This window comes from Pinus tabuliformis, chromosome 2_1 (genome assembly GCF_031772625.1).
Source record: "Pinus tabuliformis cultivar Carrire ecotype Pingquan chromosome 2_1, CPIR1, whole genome shotgun sequence".
NCBI classification, from domain to species: Eukaryota; Viridiplantae; Streptophyta; class Pinopsida; order Pinales; family Pinaceae; genus Pinus; species Pinus tabuliformis.
The window spans coordinates 397566212-397581330 of NC_142299.1; the positions used below are offsets into that span (position 1 = coordinate 397566212).

The window sequence follows — 15119 nt, forward strand, 5'->3', positions numbered from 1 at the left end:
GTGTGGTTGGTGGCAGGGAACTCAGAGAAGGGGCTGTCACACTAATCCCAACTCTCTCTGTTTGAGCTATCTCCTAGGTTAGCTAAGGGGGGTGGTCCCTAACGAAAAGTTTAGTTAAAAGATGTGAGTTTCTAGGAGAGTGTTATAGTAAAAATGGATTATTTTTAAGGATTTATGGGCAAATATGAAGTGAGCAACTTGAAATAACAATGCCAATAATTAATATGATTAAAAACCATAAAACCAGTGCCTTATAAGGAATTTGCTCAACAATTTAAAGATATATTTGCTCAAAGTAAAATGCAATGCTCTCAAAAGAGAAAACAAAGTAACCCTGAAATGTAAATAAGAATTGTTAGCACAAGATATGTAAGATACAAAATGCTTTTGAGATAATCAACTTTATAAATCAAAACATGTGAAACATATCTTGCCAAAACCCAAAAATTAGTAATTAACTTGGAAATGTAAAAGAAAGGAAGTGCTAAACCAAGACATCAATATGCAATTAGGCTTGAAACATGAAAAGAAAACATTTGTTTGAAATAATTACAATACTTGCTTTTGGAATAGACTTTGCATATGAAAACTCAAACCATCAAGAGACAAGTAAAGTAAATGTAATGTAAAGTGCTCTTGGTTAATTTTATTAATTAGCTCTACAACAAGATTACAATTTAACTCTTCAATCCTCAGACCTCACCCTCGCCCAATGATATAGATCTCACAGTGAGGAGTCAATAGAGGAGTAGAGGATCCCTAAGATGCCTACTTCAACCAACTTATGTTGGAAGTAAAATTTTAATGAAGCTTGGGGCTTTCCTACACTAAAATGCCTAGATGATTTAATGCAAATTGTGTTAATTTCCCAAATTAAAATAATGATACATGCAAATGCTTCAAAGAGATTGATTTCCAATGCTTGAAAATGAAACAGTGTTCAACATAAGTTGCAATTATATAACTTCAATTGGAGGAATAAAATTAGCTTACAAGTGTTGCATGTGTTTCATTAATGAATTAAAATGATACAAGCAATTTGCTTGAAAGTAAAATTTGTTTCAAATAGACAATAACAATAAATTGCTCCAATATTCAAGATAACAATGTACCATAAAATTGAAGCATGTATTCAAGTGCTCATGAAACAATTTATCAAGTTAAATGGAAACGAATCAAAGTTTGTTAAGAATATAAAATGCTTGCATGTAAAAGATGAATTGCCCAAAGTGAAGTGTAAGCTTGTAGCTCCAAGCAACAATGATGCAAAGCTCAAATGAAATTATAACAAACTTTAACTTAATGAAATGTGATAGTGAGGTTGTGTTAATTCCCAATTAAACTTTGCATTTAAGTGAATGAAGTATGAAAGCTTAAACCATGCAAATGTCAATCCACCCAAGAGAAGCCTCCCTCTAAATGGGGAGATAGGATACCATGGGAGAAATCCCAAGCTCCCACAAGCAAGTTAGATCTTTTATTAATATTACAATGAGAAGAGGGCCCTTCAAAGTTCTCAACTATACTTCAAGGAGAGTCATCGCAGTAATTGCTTGAAACTTGGACACTAGAACTCCTTTCTTGAGAAAGTAGTGACAAGATCTCACAAAACTTATGCAAAGAAAACAAGGTGTGAGTTTCCTCCAAATGCCCACGGATTAAAGAGGAAAATGGGCAGCCCTCTAGTGAACTTGACTTGGCCAAAATAAGCCTCAAAAGGGCTCACGACATCCTTGGAAATCGAACCCCCAACACTTGCCAAAGGTCTTGCAAACACTTGTTAGATGTTGCAAGAAGTTGCTCTTCAAAATCTGCCACAGAAGAGTTAGCAAACAATCCAAACAATTGGCTGCAAAATAAGTTAAGTATTAATGGAAAAATCAACAAAATAAAATGTATATGTACAATTATAATTTACAAAAGGCTAAGCTAAAGAGTGAGAGTAAACTCTCGTCTTTGCTTAGCCATCTTCAAGCCCTTAGATAGCAAATGAAAGAAATGAATTACAATGTTTTTTTTAAAGAGATTTAAATTTAGAAGCTCTCGACTTGTGTACAAGCTATGTGCCGAAATCCCTGCAAAACCACTTTGTAAGATAAGACTATGAAGATTCAAAGAACAAATGAGAGATCATTTAAGAATGTATCAAGAGTGGGTTGGTATCTCCAAAGACTTACCCTCATGCTTGATTTTGTATTCCCAACAAAATGTTCCCTCGACAAAACTTCAATCAAGAATTAGTTCCATATAGATTTAGGAATAAACAATGATAAGAAACTCTAAAGATTTATTTAAAACCAGCTAGAACGTTCTATACCTAGAGCATACTTCTAAATCAAATGTCAATGCAAGATAGCTCTACATTAACAAATTTACAAGAGCATATAGAAGCAAATTAGATCAAAGCATGAGTAAAAGGAATTATACCAATGCTCAACAATTCATCACACTCGAAAAGGAAGAACACCTCATGAATGAAACCCCAAAGTCTTTATTGATATTTCTGAAAGTGTACAAGGCAACAGCGCTTCCACAAGCACAATAGCTAGTAACAATATTATACAATGTGAGAGCCCATGGCTCTATTATATAGAGAGTTGGGAGCAAATCCCAATGAAGAATGACAACAACAAATGGCATTGGGTGACAATCCCAAAGAGATTCGAATTTGTTGAATGGAGCTCCAATGCCAAGTGTAAAAATCGAATTCTGGCAAGTGGATGTCATTTTCTTTTTCCCTTATGTGCCAAATTCGAATTTTATGGTGGAATGACAAATGTATATGGGTGGTAACCCATGTGGGGACAATTTCCCACAAAAATCTCCACCAAATATTCTCCAAAATCCTCCCAAATGTGCATTAACTTCACAAATTCGAATTTCCAAGCAGCTTTTTCGTTTAATGCCAAAAATTCAATTTTATTTGAGCACATGTCCTTTCCTTGATTTTAGGAGTCCACATCACCTTGGGACTTCACTTTAACTCCCCATAATTTTCCACCTCATTTCCACAACATTTAGCATGTGTGGATATTTATTTTTCTCCATTTATTTAATTTATGGCTTAATTAATTGCCAGATTTCCCATTAAACTTAGGAAAAATGGGTTTTGAGGGTCCAAAACACATTATTAACCCTTCAAAGTGTGTCATAGTAGAAAGTTGAGGGTGAGAGGTGTAATTTTGATTACTCATACCCCATACAACTTCTCTAGACTACACTTATTACAATTTAAATACAATTTTATTTGCAATTTTTGACTTGCGAGAAATCTAAAAAATTAAAAAATGACTACCTAGACCTAACCAAATTCTACGAAATTTTTTGAGTGATCTAGTATGGTAATATACATCAACTCTAGACACTAAGATATGTCAGGGGCTCAACCTTCAAACTGTCACCCCGGCTTTGGGGTAAAACGTGAAGGAAAAAACTTAAAAAATTATCCGCCTCTGAAAAAAAGGATAATTAACTAGATAAAAAAAACACTCCAAGGTGTATTCGTTTGCTTATCGAGTCCCAACATCCTAGGTCTGTTACAGACTCAAAACTCATCATTACTAGTATCACTTATTACAATTCCTCGTAGGGTGTGGAATCTGGGTACAAGAAAAATGATGAGAAGATAGAAGTAGAGTTAAAAAACTCTGTTGACTGACGATATCTAATGGTACAAGTGTCCTCTGAATCATCCTTGGGCATGGAGTCTTCATATAATCATCAGGTGCTACTCCAGGTCAACGAGTCCTTTAAAAAGTTAAATTTTAAAAGGTCCAGGGACTAAGGTTAATTGATTATTTTGCTAAAATTTTATGCCCATGGTCCCTAAGATTAAGTCAAAGTCAAAATTTTAAAACAATTAATTCAAAATTTTAATTTTTGAATTAATTAAAATGCATTTAATTGATAATTTCGAATTTCCTCAATAATTTAAAATTTCGACGGAAGAGATTAAAAGAAATTTTGATCCTCATCAATGGTTGAGATCACCTTGACAAGGATTACTCGAACTAGCCGTTGGGAAATTTATCTTTAAATAGGGGGTCAGTTGTCATTTAAGATCATCCGATCTTTTGATCGTGTGCTAAGTGAAAGCTTGTTAAATTGGCAACTAGGGCCAAACTTCATGTGGGTCATCTTATTCATGGCTGATAATATTTTTATTAGATTCCTCTCGTTGAGAGGTGTAGGATTGATATAAGGATCATCTGATTCCGATAAGTATTCATGGAGATATGAATTTATTTTGATTATGGAATTATTATTAAGTTGACCTACAACTCATGTAGGCTCAGAAGCCCAACAGTCGCATCTATTCAAACACCAACATTGTGTATAAATACAGGAGAAATTTTCCTCATTTGGACTCACTCATCTCATCACATCTCTCTCTCTCTACTGCGCAGAAAAGAGTCTCTTCTCTACTGCGCAGAAAAGAGTCTCTCCCTCACACGTGAAGCCGAAAGCTGTTGAAACTGAAGCTGCAACTGCAGAAGTAAAGTTTGACCTGCGTGGACCAAAAGATCTCCTCATCTAAACTGTGTTGTAGGTTCATCTGAACCTCCTCTGAAAGCCGCAATTTTTGGTGGTGGAATCAAGTCAATCCGACGGACAGTTTGCAAAGATTGACTGCCCTAGTTTGAAGAAAGTTGTTGAAACTGACGCTGCAAGTGCAGAAGTGAAGTTTGATCTGCGTGGACCAGAAGATCTCATCATCTGAACTGCGTTGTAGGTTCATCTGAACCTCCTCTAGAAGCCGCAACTTTTGGTAGTGGAATCAAGCCGATCCGATGGTTGGTTTGTGAGATATCGTGTGCCCTAGTTTGATGATGAAGCTGTTAATGTTGATGCTGCTGATCTAGGGTTTGCTACTGTTGATATAAATCAGATTTATTGTATTATTTCTCTCTGCTGAATTATTGAAGATAAAAGAAGATTTGATCAAAGGGTTTCCCCACACATTGTGGGGTTTGTCCCTGGCTAGCCGTCACATCTTGTGTCTCTTGTCTTGGCTTGTTTTCTGTCGATCGTTTAATGTTCTATCTGCACTTTCCTTTATGTACATGTGATTGCTAATCTGTGGAATATAATAAGAAAAGAAGTAAACTGTTATAAGCATAGAACATACCATATCTTAACATGGTATAAGAGCTGAGGTGAAGACAAAGCCCAAGCAAGAGCAACAGCGATCACTGAAGAGAAGATAGGCAAGGCTATCCTAGAAGAACAAGGAGTGTTGGACCATGTAAGAGGCAATATTATTGAGCCTCCATCAAATGCATTCGTTGCTGCCAGGAACAAATGGAAAAATGGAGAAGTCAAAACAAAGAAGATCATCCGGGACTCTATCGACAAGCACTTGGTGGCCTAAATCTCTGACCTGAACACCTCCAAGGAAATCTACGATAGACTGGTGAGTTTATTTAACGTTAATGATGCAAATCAAGTTTTGTTTCTTAGAAATAAGCTGAAGGAAATTAAGAAGGGTAAAGATGAGTGCATGCAAGCATATTTCTTTAGAATCGTCGAGATCAGGGACAATCTCCTATCTATTGGGAAGACTATTACTGATAGGGAAATGGCACTCACGACTCTTGGAGGATTACCATCTGAATGGTACAAGACTACTCTTCAGAACAATAATGTAATTCCTGGTTTCGAGGAATTAATGGCTAGATGCATTCAAGAAGAAACAAGGGTAGAAGAGCAAGAAATGCCCATGCCTAAAGGTCCTCCTGCTGCCTTTTCTTCTCATGCTACGAAAAGAAATAATTCTGGGACTAAATCAAAGGAAAGGCTGGACCTAAGGGTGGAAGAAAAGGACAATGTTACATCTGCGATAAATCAGGTCACTATGCAAGGGAGTGCCCTGATAGAAAGGACTCAAAATGGGACGATGATCAAAATCCCTCTGATGGCAATCAAAGGAATGACAAATTCAATAGCAAAGGTAAGAGGAGAGCTGGGAATCAAGGAAGAGGTAACCATTCAAGAAGGCTAGAAATTCCAGGATGTATTAAATACACCTGACCTCAAGAACCTAGTGTCCATCTCGGCAATGGAAGACAAAGGCTACAAGGTAACCTTCAACGATGGCAAGGTACACATATGGAAAGATAATGTTAAAGATGCCTTTACTCTTGGGTTTCGTGTTGATTCATTATATCAAGTCGATGGAAGTCCGCTAGGTGTCATGTTTTATGACACATCTCTTCAGCCCAAACTTTGGCATCGGAGGTTTGCCCACTTTCATTATAAAGCTCTTCTCGGTGTAAGACAAATGGTGACAGGGATGCCCGAATTCCGAGTAGAGAAAGAAGGTGTATGTCCAGGATGTGCCGAAGGAAAGCTCAAAAGGGGACCATTCACCTCAAGCCAAAGCAAGACCTCCGATATATTACAGTTGGTTCACTCAGGCATATCTGAGGCTGGCATTAAGAGGGAGACTACTACACCACATACTCCTGACCAGAATGGTGTGGCAGAAAGGAAGCACTGTATGATTGTGGAAGCTGTCTCTATGGGTAGATGATGTAACAATGCCTAATGTGGAGGAACCCATGGATCCTATCTATCCACCTGAGCCTTCCTCTTCAAAGAAGAGGCCTTCATGGCTTAGGGGTATACTTGATGATGCTGAAGGACATGCTGCACCCCAAGGAACCTTCCGTGAAAGCAAGAAACCTAACACGTATCAAGGATACCTGACCATCATGAGCAAGATCATACAAAATGAGCCTTCATCATTCTCAGATGCCGTCAAGCATCAAGTATGGAAGGATGCTATGACCATTATGGAGAATGATGTCTGGGAAGTAGTTCCCAGACCCCAGGACAAGACAATTGTTACTTCAAAATGGCTTTACAAGATAAAGTTGCAGCAAATGGAAGTACGGAATAGTATAAGGCTTGTTTTGTTGCTCGTGGTTTCTCCCAGAAGGAAGGTATAGACTATGATGTGATATTTGCACCTGTTGCCAGATATACGACCATCCGCTTGATCATAGCCCTTGTGGCTTCACAAGGATGGAACCTACATCAGATGGATGTCAAGACTGCATTCTTGCACAGTTCGATCAAAGAAAAGGTCTACGTGGAGCAACCCGAAGGATTTGAGATTTATGATCGAAAATCTCATGTATGCAAGTTGAAGAAGGCTCTCTGTGGACTGAAGTAAGCACCCCGAGCATGGTATGAGAGGATCGATAGCTACTTGATGAAGCTGGGATTCACTAGGAGTGAAGCCGATCCTAACCTTTACTTTAAGGTTGAAGATGGCAAGCCTCTCATATTGTTGTTGTATGTGGATGACCTCTTTCTAACAGGTGCAGGCCCTCTCATTCACAAATGTAAGAGGGAGTTGGCTTCTGAATTTGAAATGAAAGACCAAAGACTTAAAGTGTGGCAGAAGCCAGGGGAAATTTTCCTATCTCAAGGAAAATATGTGGTAAAGATATTGGAAAGATTCGGTATGATGGACTGCAAGCCTGTGACTACCTCGAGGATCTTAACTTTTAGAAGTTATATGGTAGTGATGTCGGACCAGATTTGGGAAATGCCTCTGAGTTTCAAAAACTCATTTGCGTTGATGTTCTTGGTGAACCTCCGTCCGAACATATGTTTTGCAGTTAGCATTGTGAGCTCATATTTGGTTGAGCCTCACTAGATTGGTGCCAAGAATCTTCTGAGATGTCTTCAGGACACAATCTCTCATGGATTGAGATACACTACCGAAAATATGAAACTGCATGATTATTTGAATGTTGATTAGGCAGGTAGTGTGGAGGATCACTGAAGCAATTTTTAGTGTTGTTTCTCTTTGGATTCCGCTTCGACATAATGGATGAGCAGGAAGCAGAAGTCAGTTTCCAAAAGCACCGCCGAGACCGGATACATATCTACGAGTATGATCTCGTATGAAGCTGCCTGGCTGGAAAGCTCTTCAGTGAGCTGTTTGAACACATACTACTGTGATTCTCTGTAACAACCAGAGGTGGGATTCGATTATTGAGGAATCCCATATTCATCGATTGCTCCAGCGGATAAACATCATCTGAGATATGGTAAGTCAATGAGCAAGGAGGCTCCATCGCATTAAGATGATGTACAGGTCGATACACCTTGTCAAAGCCCCGAGGAAAGATCTAATCTGTGATTTTCCCAAACGACTTGGAGTCGTCAAGAAACCCTTGTACAAGGGTCCTGCATGTTGCATACATTGAGCTCTGGGAGCTCTGAGGGCTTGCGGTTCTTACTGGAGCAACATACGACCACAGGGTGACTCACCCTCCCCTGGTGGTGCGCACTAGAATAAGATGATTCGCTCTCTTGTGGGACAAGATGATTCGCTCTCTTGTGGAACAGGATGATTCGCTCTCCTGTGTAGCAGGATGTTTAGTTCTCCTGTGAGGCCCGGATTGATGTGTTCTCCATGGCGATTGTAGCAGGATTGATGTGTTCTCCTGTGAGGCCTGGATTGATGTGTTCTCCATGGTGATTGTAGCAGGATTGATGTGTTCTCCTGTGAGGCCTGGATTGATGTGTTCTCCATGGCGATTGTAGCAGGATTGATGTGTTCTCTTGTGATTGATGTGTTCTCCTGTGAGGCCTGGATTGATGTGTTCTCCATGGCGATTGTAGCAGGATTGATGTGTTCTCCTATGAGGACAGGATTGATTAGTTCTCCTGTCGAGGCATCCTACCCATGCAGTCTGGGACTCATGGGAAGTACCTCTCATCTGATCAATGAGCAAGGAAATGAAGTTAGGGACCATAGTAGTACCGATGGACACATCGTTGTATCTACCGTACTCCCTACGCTAGGATGACCTCCATTGATCTAGGATCAGTGATACTGGTCTGGCACCAGTGGTAGGAGTTGTACCATACTATGACGCTGACTTCGGGTTGGTTGAGACTAGTCTGGGACCAGTGGTATATACTCTGAGACTGAATTTGTGTCAACGCAGTACTGCTCTGGGACCAGTGAGAGTGGTACATACTATGACGCTGACTCTGAGTCGATTGAGACTGGTCTGGGACCAGTGGTACACTCTTTGAGACTGCGATACTGGTCTGGGACCAGTGGTAGGAGTGGTACCTACTATAAAGCTGACTTCGGGTCGGTTGAGACTGGTCTGGGACCAGTGGTACGCACTCCGAGACTGACTTTGAGTCAGTGGAGGATGATACTGGTCTGGGACTAGTGGAGTTGTACTCACTATGACGCTGACTTCGAGTTGGTTGAGACTAGTCTGGGACCAGTGGTACATACTCTGAGACTGACTTTGAGTCAGTATGATACATCCTCGATCATTTCTTCTTCTTCATAATTCGGAAAAAAGCAGAGCAAAACAAAACAATGCAAGAGCAGAGCAAAACAATATAGATCAGTACAAGGCAGAACAAGACAAAGCAAAACAGGCAGAATAGAGTAGAGCAGGGCAAGGGTCAGTTTGTACAGGGCAGTGCATTTGATGGATGAATAGTAGCGACCAACAGACAGATTGCAGATGAAGTTCTCCCTAGTTGAGAGGGAGTGTTAAATTGGAAACTAGGGCCAAACTTCATGTGGGTCATCTTATTCATGGCTGATAATATTTTTATTAGATTCCTCTCGTCGAGAGGTGTAGGATTGATATAAAGATCATCCGATTCCAATACGTATTCATGGAGATATGAATTATTTTGATTATGGAATTATTATAAAGCCGACCTAAAACTCATGTAGGCTCAGAAGCCCAACAGTCGCATTTGTTCGAACACCAACGTTGTGTATAAATATAGGAGGAATTTTCCTCATTTGGACTCACTCATCTCATCACATCTCTCTCTCTACTGCGCAGAAAAGAGTCTCTTCTCTACTGCGCAGAAAAGGGTCTCTCCCTCACACATGTGAAGCCGGAAGCTGTTGAAACTAAAGCTGCAACTACAGAAGTAAAGTTTGACCTGCATGGACCAAAAGATCTCCTCATCTGAACTGCGTTGTAGGTTCATCTGAACCTCCTCTGAAAGCCGCAACCTCTGGTGGTGGAATCAAGTCAATCCGACGGACGGTTTGCAAGATATCGACTGCCCTAGTTTGAATGAAGCTGTTGAAACTGAAGTTGCAACTGCAAAAGTGAAGTTTGACCTACGTGGACCAAAAGATCTCCTCATCTAAACTGTGTTGTAGGTTCATCTAAACCTCCTCTAGAAGCCGCAACTTTTGGTGGTGGAATCAAGTCGATCCGACGGTCGATTTGTGAGATATCGTGTGCCCTAGTTTGATGATGAAGCCGCTAATGCTGATGTTGTTGATCTAGGGTTTGCTACTGCTGATATAAATCAGATTTATTGTATTATTTCTCTCTGTTGAATTATTGAAGATAAAAGAAGATTTGATCAAAGGGTTTCCCCACACATTGTGGGGTTTGTCCCTAGCTAGCCGCCACATCTTGTGTCTCTTGTCTTGGCTTGTTTTCTGTCGATCGTTTAATGTTCTATCTGCACTTTACTTTATGTACATGTGATTGCTAATCTGTGGAATATAATAAGAAAAGAAGTAAACTGTGATAAGCATAGAACATACCATATCTTAACAAAGCTCTCTTGTAATCGTTTTTCATGGAGCAATAAAGAAAGACTTTGGGTTTAACTTCTGTTGGTGTTACTCTTCATGGAAATGCTATAAGATGTATTATTTTCATGCATATATTTCTTTTTGGCCATTGATATAGCTTTCTGAAGAGCGATTTGAGTACAAGTATCTTGCTCAGTCGCTGGAGTTTGAATGGTGGTAATTTAAGTTTTGAATGTAATAGCAGGTATCTCTATTAAATCTGAATTTTATTATCGTTTTATCGCTCTATGTTGACGGCTGAATCGAGTTTTGCAAGAGAATCCTTGATTATCAGATCATCGGGCGTTCCGGGAAGTTCTCAGTTGAACCAGCCAACTCCCGATCCGCGTTTTCTAAAGAGCCCAGTTTGATTTTGATCCCGGGCTTATCATAAGATATTTTTATGGGTGATGCATGAAGGGTTTCAAGTTTAGTACCTCCTCTAAAAATCCAAACAAGAATAAAATTTTTGTGCTAAATCGTTAGATCTGGCTGTTGAGAGCTACAAATCATCAGATCTGGGAGCAGAGTCGGACTCACACTCCCAGATCTGATAGAACTGCCATTTCTGTATATAGATCTGTAATTTTCTTCAGTTTTCTGACTTTGGTTTTCAGGGTTTAGTGTTTTTTGGTTCATTGTGTATATCATTCGAGTGTTTCTGGTTGTATTGCAACTGCAAAGTTGAAGCTGAAAGCTGTGCAGAGTCCAGATCTAGGCCCTAGAGGGTAAGATCTGGATCTCTGGAGGTCCATCAACATCAATTTTTTTTACAAGGAATTAATTTAGTTTTTCAAATCTAAAATGTCAGTGTAAGGGTTTCAAGGTCAAATCTGAAGTAGAGCGAGCGAAAAAATTTATTAATATTTCTGGAAAATATTTAGAGGTTCTGAGCAAGAAAATCTCGATTTTGTGTTCATCCTCGAGGTCTTTCAAGCAGATTATTTTCGAAATCGTTTTGGGATTGTTTTTGCTGCCTGGTTGTGGGGTTCACTGTGCATTTCGAAAAAAAATTAAGGCCCCAGCCCTGCTTTCTCTTCGAATCCGAGTTGCTAGCTGCCTCTTCAAACCTGCAAAAGGAGAATAGAGACCCCTCTCAAATCCCTTTAACGCTGCCCCTTGATGTACCTGTGTTTTCTTCCATCTGCGTTGCCATACATCGTGCTGCTCATCAAAACCTTCCTTGTTGCTCCACGCGCAGTCCTCTTCCCACCATCGCACCATCTCTGCGCTTTCCATCGTCCGCTACCCTTGGTTTTCATTCCCGTGAGCTCTTCTCCTTTCCCCTTAACCGTATATGCGGCCCCAATCCGTTGCCTTATTCTCCTTATATGCAACTCCTCATCCCCTGCGTCCATCTTCCTTTAGCTCTCCACGCTGCCATTCAAACCCTCTGCTTCACGCAGCTATCTGCTGCTCCATCACGCAGCTCCATCCCTTTCTTCCTTCCACGCAGTACACTGCTCGCTCCAGCTCCCTCGGTCTCCTCTCCGTCCAAACCTGCGTTAAAAAAAAAAGCCTTCTCCCCTTGCTGCTACGTATCTACCCTCGACGTCTCCTCACGCTGTTGCCATCGTGCTGACTCGCACCTACACACTGATAAACAAAGCATTTGATCTTCAGTTCCTTTTTTTTATTTTTCATATATTTCGTTTGGCATGGTTAGGTATTAGGTTGCTTTTTTTTAATTCGATTCATTTTTTAATTTTGGGCTTTGGCGAGTTTTAGAATTCGATTTTCTCTCTTTTCTTTCTTTTCTTTTTTTTCTTTTTTTTTTAAACTTATGATTTTGATTATGTTATTTAAATTCAAATAAAAATCTAAAGACATAAAAAAAGGGGTTCCATTTTGGTTTAGTTTGTCTCATTTTTTTTATTTTATTTTTATTTTGTTTTATTTTGATTTAAAATCCAAAAATATAAAAAGGGTAGATTTCATGTTTTGATTTACTTTGCATTAAAACAAAACAAAAACAAAAACAAAAAACTTTAAAAAATCCTAAAAAATTTAAAATTTTCAAAATATAAAAATAAAAATGAAAAAACTTTCAAAAATCCTAAACATTTAAAAAATTCTAAAAATTTTAAAAATTTAAATTTGTGATTAAGGATTTAAATTAAGGGGTTTTTCACTTAAACATTAAGAAAATTTAAATGTGGCCTATGGCTCATTAAAATTTCGATTTTTGACCCGTTGATTAATTCCTTGGTGTCTCTGATGTTAAACGCTAAATCTTAAATTCTCATGATTCTTCTATAGTCTAGTGCGATAAATGTTAAAAGAAAATCAATTGAATCTAGATCTTGGTCATTAACGATAATCATTTTAAATCTAGAATCTTTTGCATGTGACAGTGTTGGGCGTTTTCGTAGATTATTTATAATTGTCACATTTTGAAAATCATTCTAGATAGCTTGTTTTATGGATGGTTAATTCAGATATCGAAGGCACTGGTCTAAAATTATTTCTATCTTGTGGTCGTGTCTTGTTTACTTTGGCGTTTAACCTATCAATTTGATTTAATCATTTAAATTCATCAAGTTATACATCATTAAAATCTTCTAGAGTCTGTTTTTCAGAGGCTATCCTCACCTATTCACCTAGGGACTACCCCCCTTGACTTACCTAGGAGAGAGTCTAAACAGAGTGAGTAAGGATCAAGAGTGACAGCCCTTACTCTGAGCGTTGTCGCGCTGCCTAGACACTCTGTGCGACAACAATGCCACAAATTAATCTCTCTCTATGTGTGTGTCAGTGAGAATGATTTAATGGATGCGGATAATGCTACATATTTCCTTCATTCAATAATGAGTTTAATTATCTCGTGAACGGTGTCTATCAAATTAGTTTTCTCTAAGCAATTCCTTATCCATCTCTCTTGCTCTGATTAATGGATGTGTGTATACTAAATATTTCCTTCTTTCAACAATGAATATAATTTGAATGGTGTCTATCAATATAGTTTTGTCTAAGTGATTTCTTATCCATATCTCTTGCACTGATGTCACTTACTGTGCAAGAGCCCTCAGGAGCATGCAACGTTGCAAATTTCAAATCAAAAATGCTTCTTCACTAGAGAACCTGTATATGCTAGAATTTTTGTTACTAGTGCATGTTACTATGACAATGCTACCTATGCTGTGGGATACAAAAGTGATTCCAATGGTTTAATGTCAGGAATAAATATTAAGCGAACTAAGCAACTTACTGTAAGCAGCCTGTTCTATCAGCAAGCAGATCACAAATGTAAAGAGAACACAAAAAAGCATCCATTCAATTCAAACTTACATATTAATCACATGATCTCTATTCTACTAAACAATTTAGTATTTCTTTGAAAAGCAGAGAAGCAACAAGACACTTAAACCTTTTCAGCACCAGTTGAATCATCAATGACACAATTTTCCCGTAAGCAAACCCACATGTTGTCCAGATCATCTGCATTTAGCAGCAAATCTGATTGTTTCTGCAAACATGACATAAAAATACCATTGTATAAAATAAATTATGTTCACCTGCACCTTCTCTTACCAAGCATTTAAATGCGGCTTGCTACAATCACAGTATTTATTTAAAAAAAATTAGAGCATTGCTTAAAACACACGTCCATTCAGAGCCATTTTGTGATGTGCATCTAGCATATATGCATTGTTCACTGACCCCTTTTATTTCAAAGAAGACCATCAAAAGCACTATCCAAATTTTTTTTATCTTATCATTTACGCCTTGAATAGAAATTTCACTATTTAGGAAAGTCCTGAGTATGCCAATAATTCTTATAAATGGAAATTCAGTAATTTTTGAGGAAAAGTTAATGAAAATAAATAGGCATTACCTTCAAAAATCTGTACTTTGCCAATCTTTGAACCCTGGAAGAAATAGAACCTTCAGAAGGCTTCTGCATGTTGGAAAAATAAGATATCATCACCAGGTAACTTTCCAACTTAGTAATTAATACGATTACAACTTTCAGGTAATGACTCGATAACCTCCAAGTTAGGCACCAGTGCAACAGAATCTTAGTCTTTCATTGGGGAGATTGGCCGCTCCTTCAAGATGATTTGTCAACAATGTCTATGACGGAAACCAACTAGTAAAGGCCTTGACAATCAAAAGCTAACCAGTTTTTGTCTCTCAGACAAGCAAGAAGCCAAACAGGGTTTTATTGGATTAAAAATAAGACTGATAAAGGATGGTCTAATACTGATCAACACAAGTACATAACAATTATAACCACCAGTGAACTGCACAAGTATACAGAAATCTATAGTGCCTGCCTGTCTGTAGAAGCTTGGAATTGTCCCAGCAGTGGATGTCTTTTGTTGTCGCTCTTTGAATAGTTCAAGAAGAATCCTCCTTGTTTCGAGCTCTAGCAAAATCCAAGCAAACTTCAATCCAGAGTCAGATGCAGCTAATTAAATATAACAATTAGGATCTATAAAACTATAACCATTAAAATCATGTTAGCATCCTGAAGACTTTTGCATTCAATATAAGTTGAATCGAATAAAAAGAGTCC

General features: G+C 38.5%; 1 protein-coding gene across 1 annotated transcript in view; it reads right to left on the reverse strand.

Annotated features, from left to right (window-relative positions):
• The window catches only part of FASS (tonneau 2 (TON2)), a 305773-nt gene that overhangs the window by 237155 nt on the left and 53499 nt on the right, over window positions 1-15119 (reverse strand). The window contains exons 3-5 of the mRNA XM_089402758.1: window positions 14878-14988; window positions 14436-14498; window positions 13968-14066 (exon numbers count right to left, since the gene is read on the reverse strand). Coding sequence (XP_089258884.1) covers window positions 13968-14066; window positions 14436-14498; window positions 14878-14988 — 273 coding nt within the window. The remainder of the gene's footprint in view (window positions 1-13967; window positions 14067-14435; window positions 14499-14877; window positions 14989-15119) is intronic.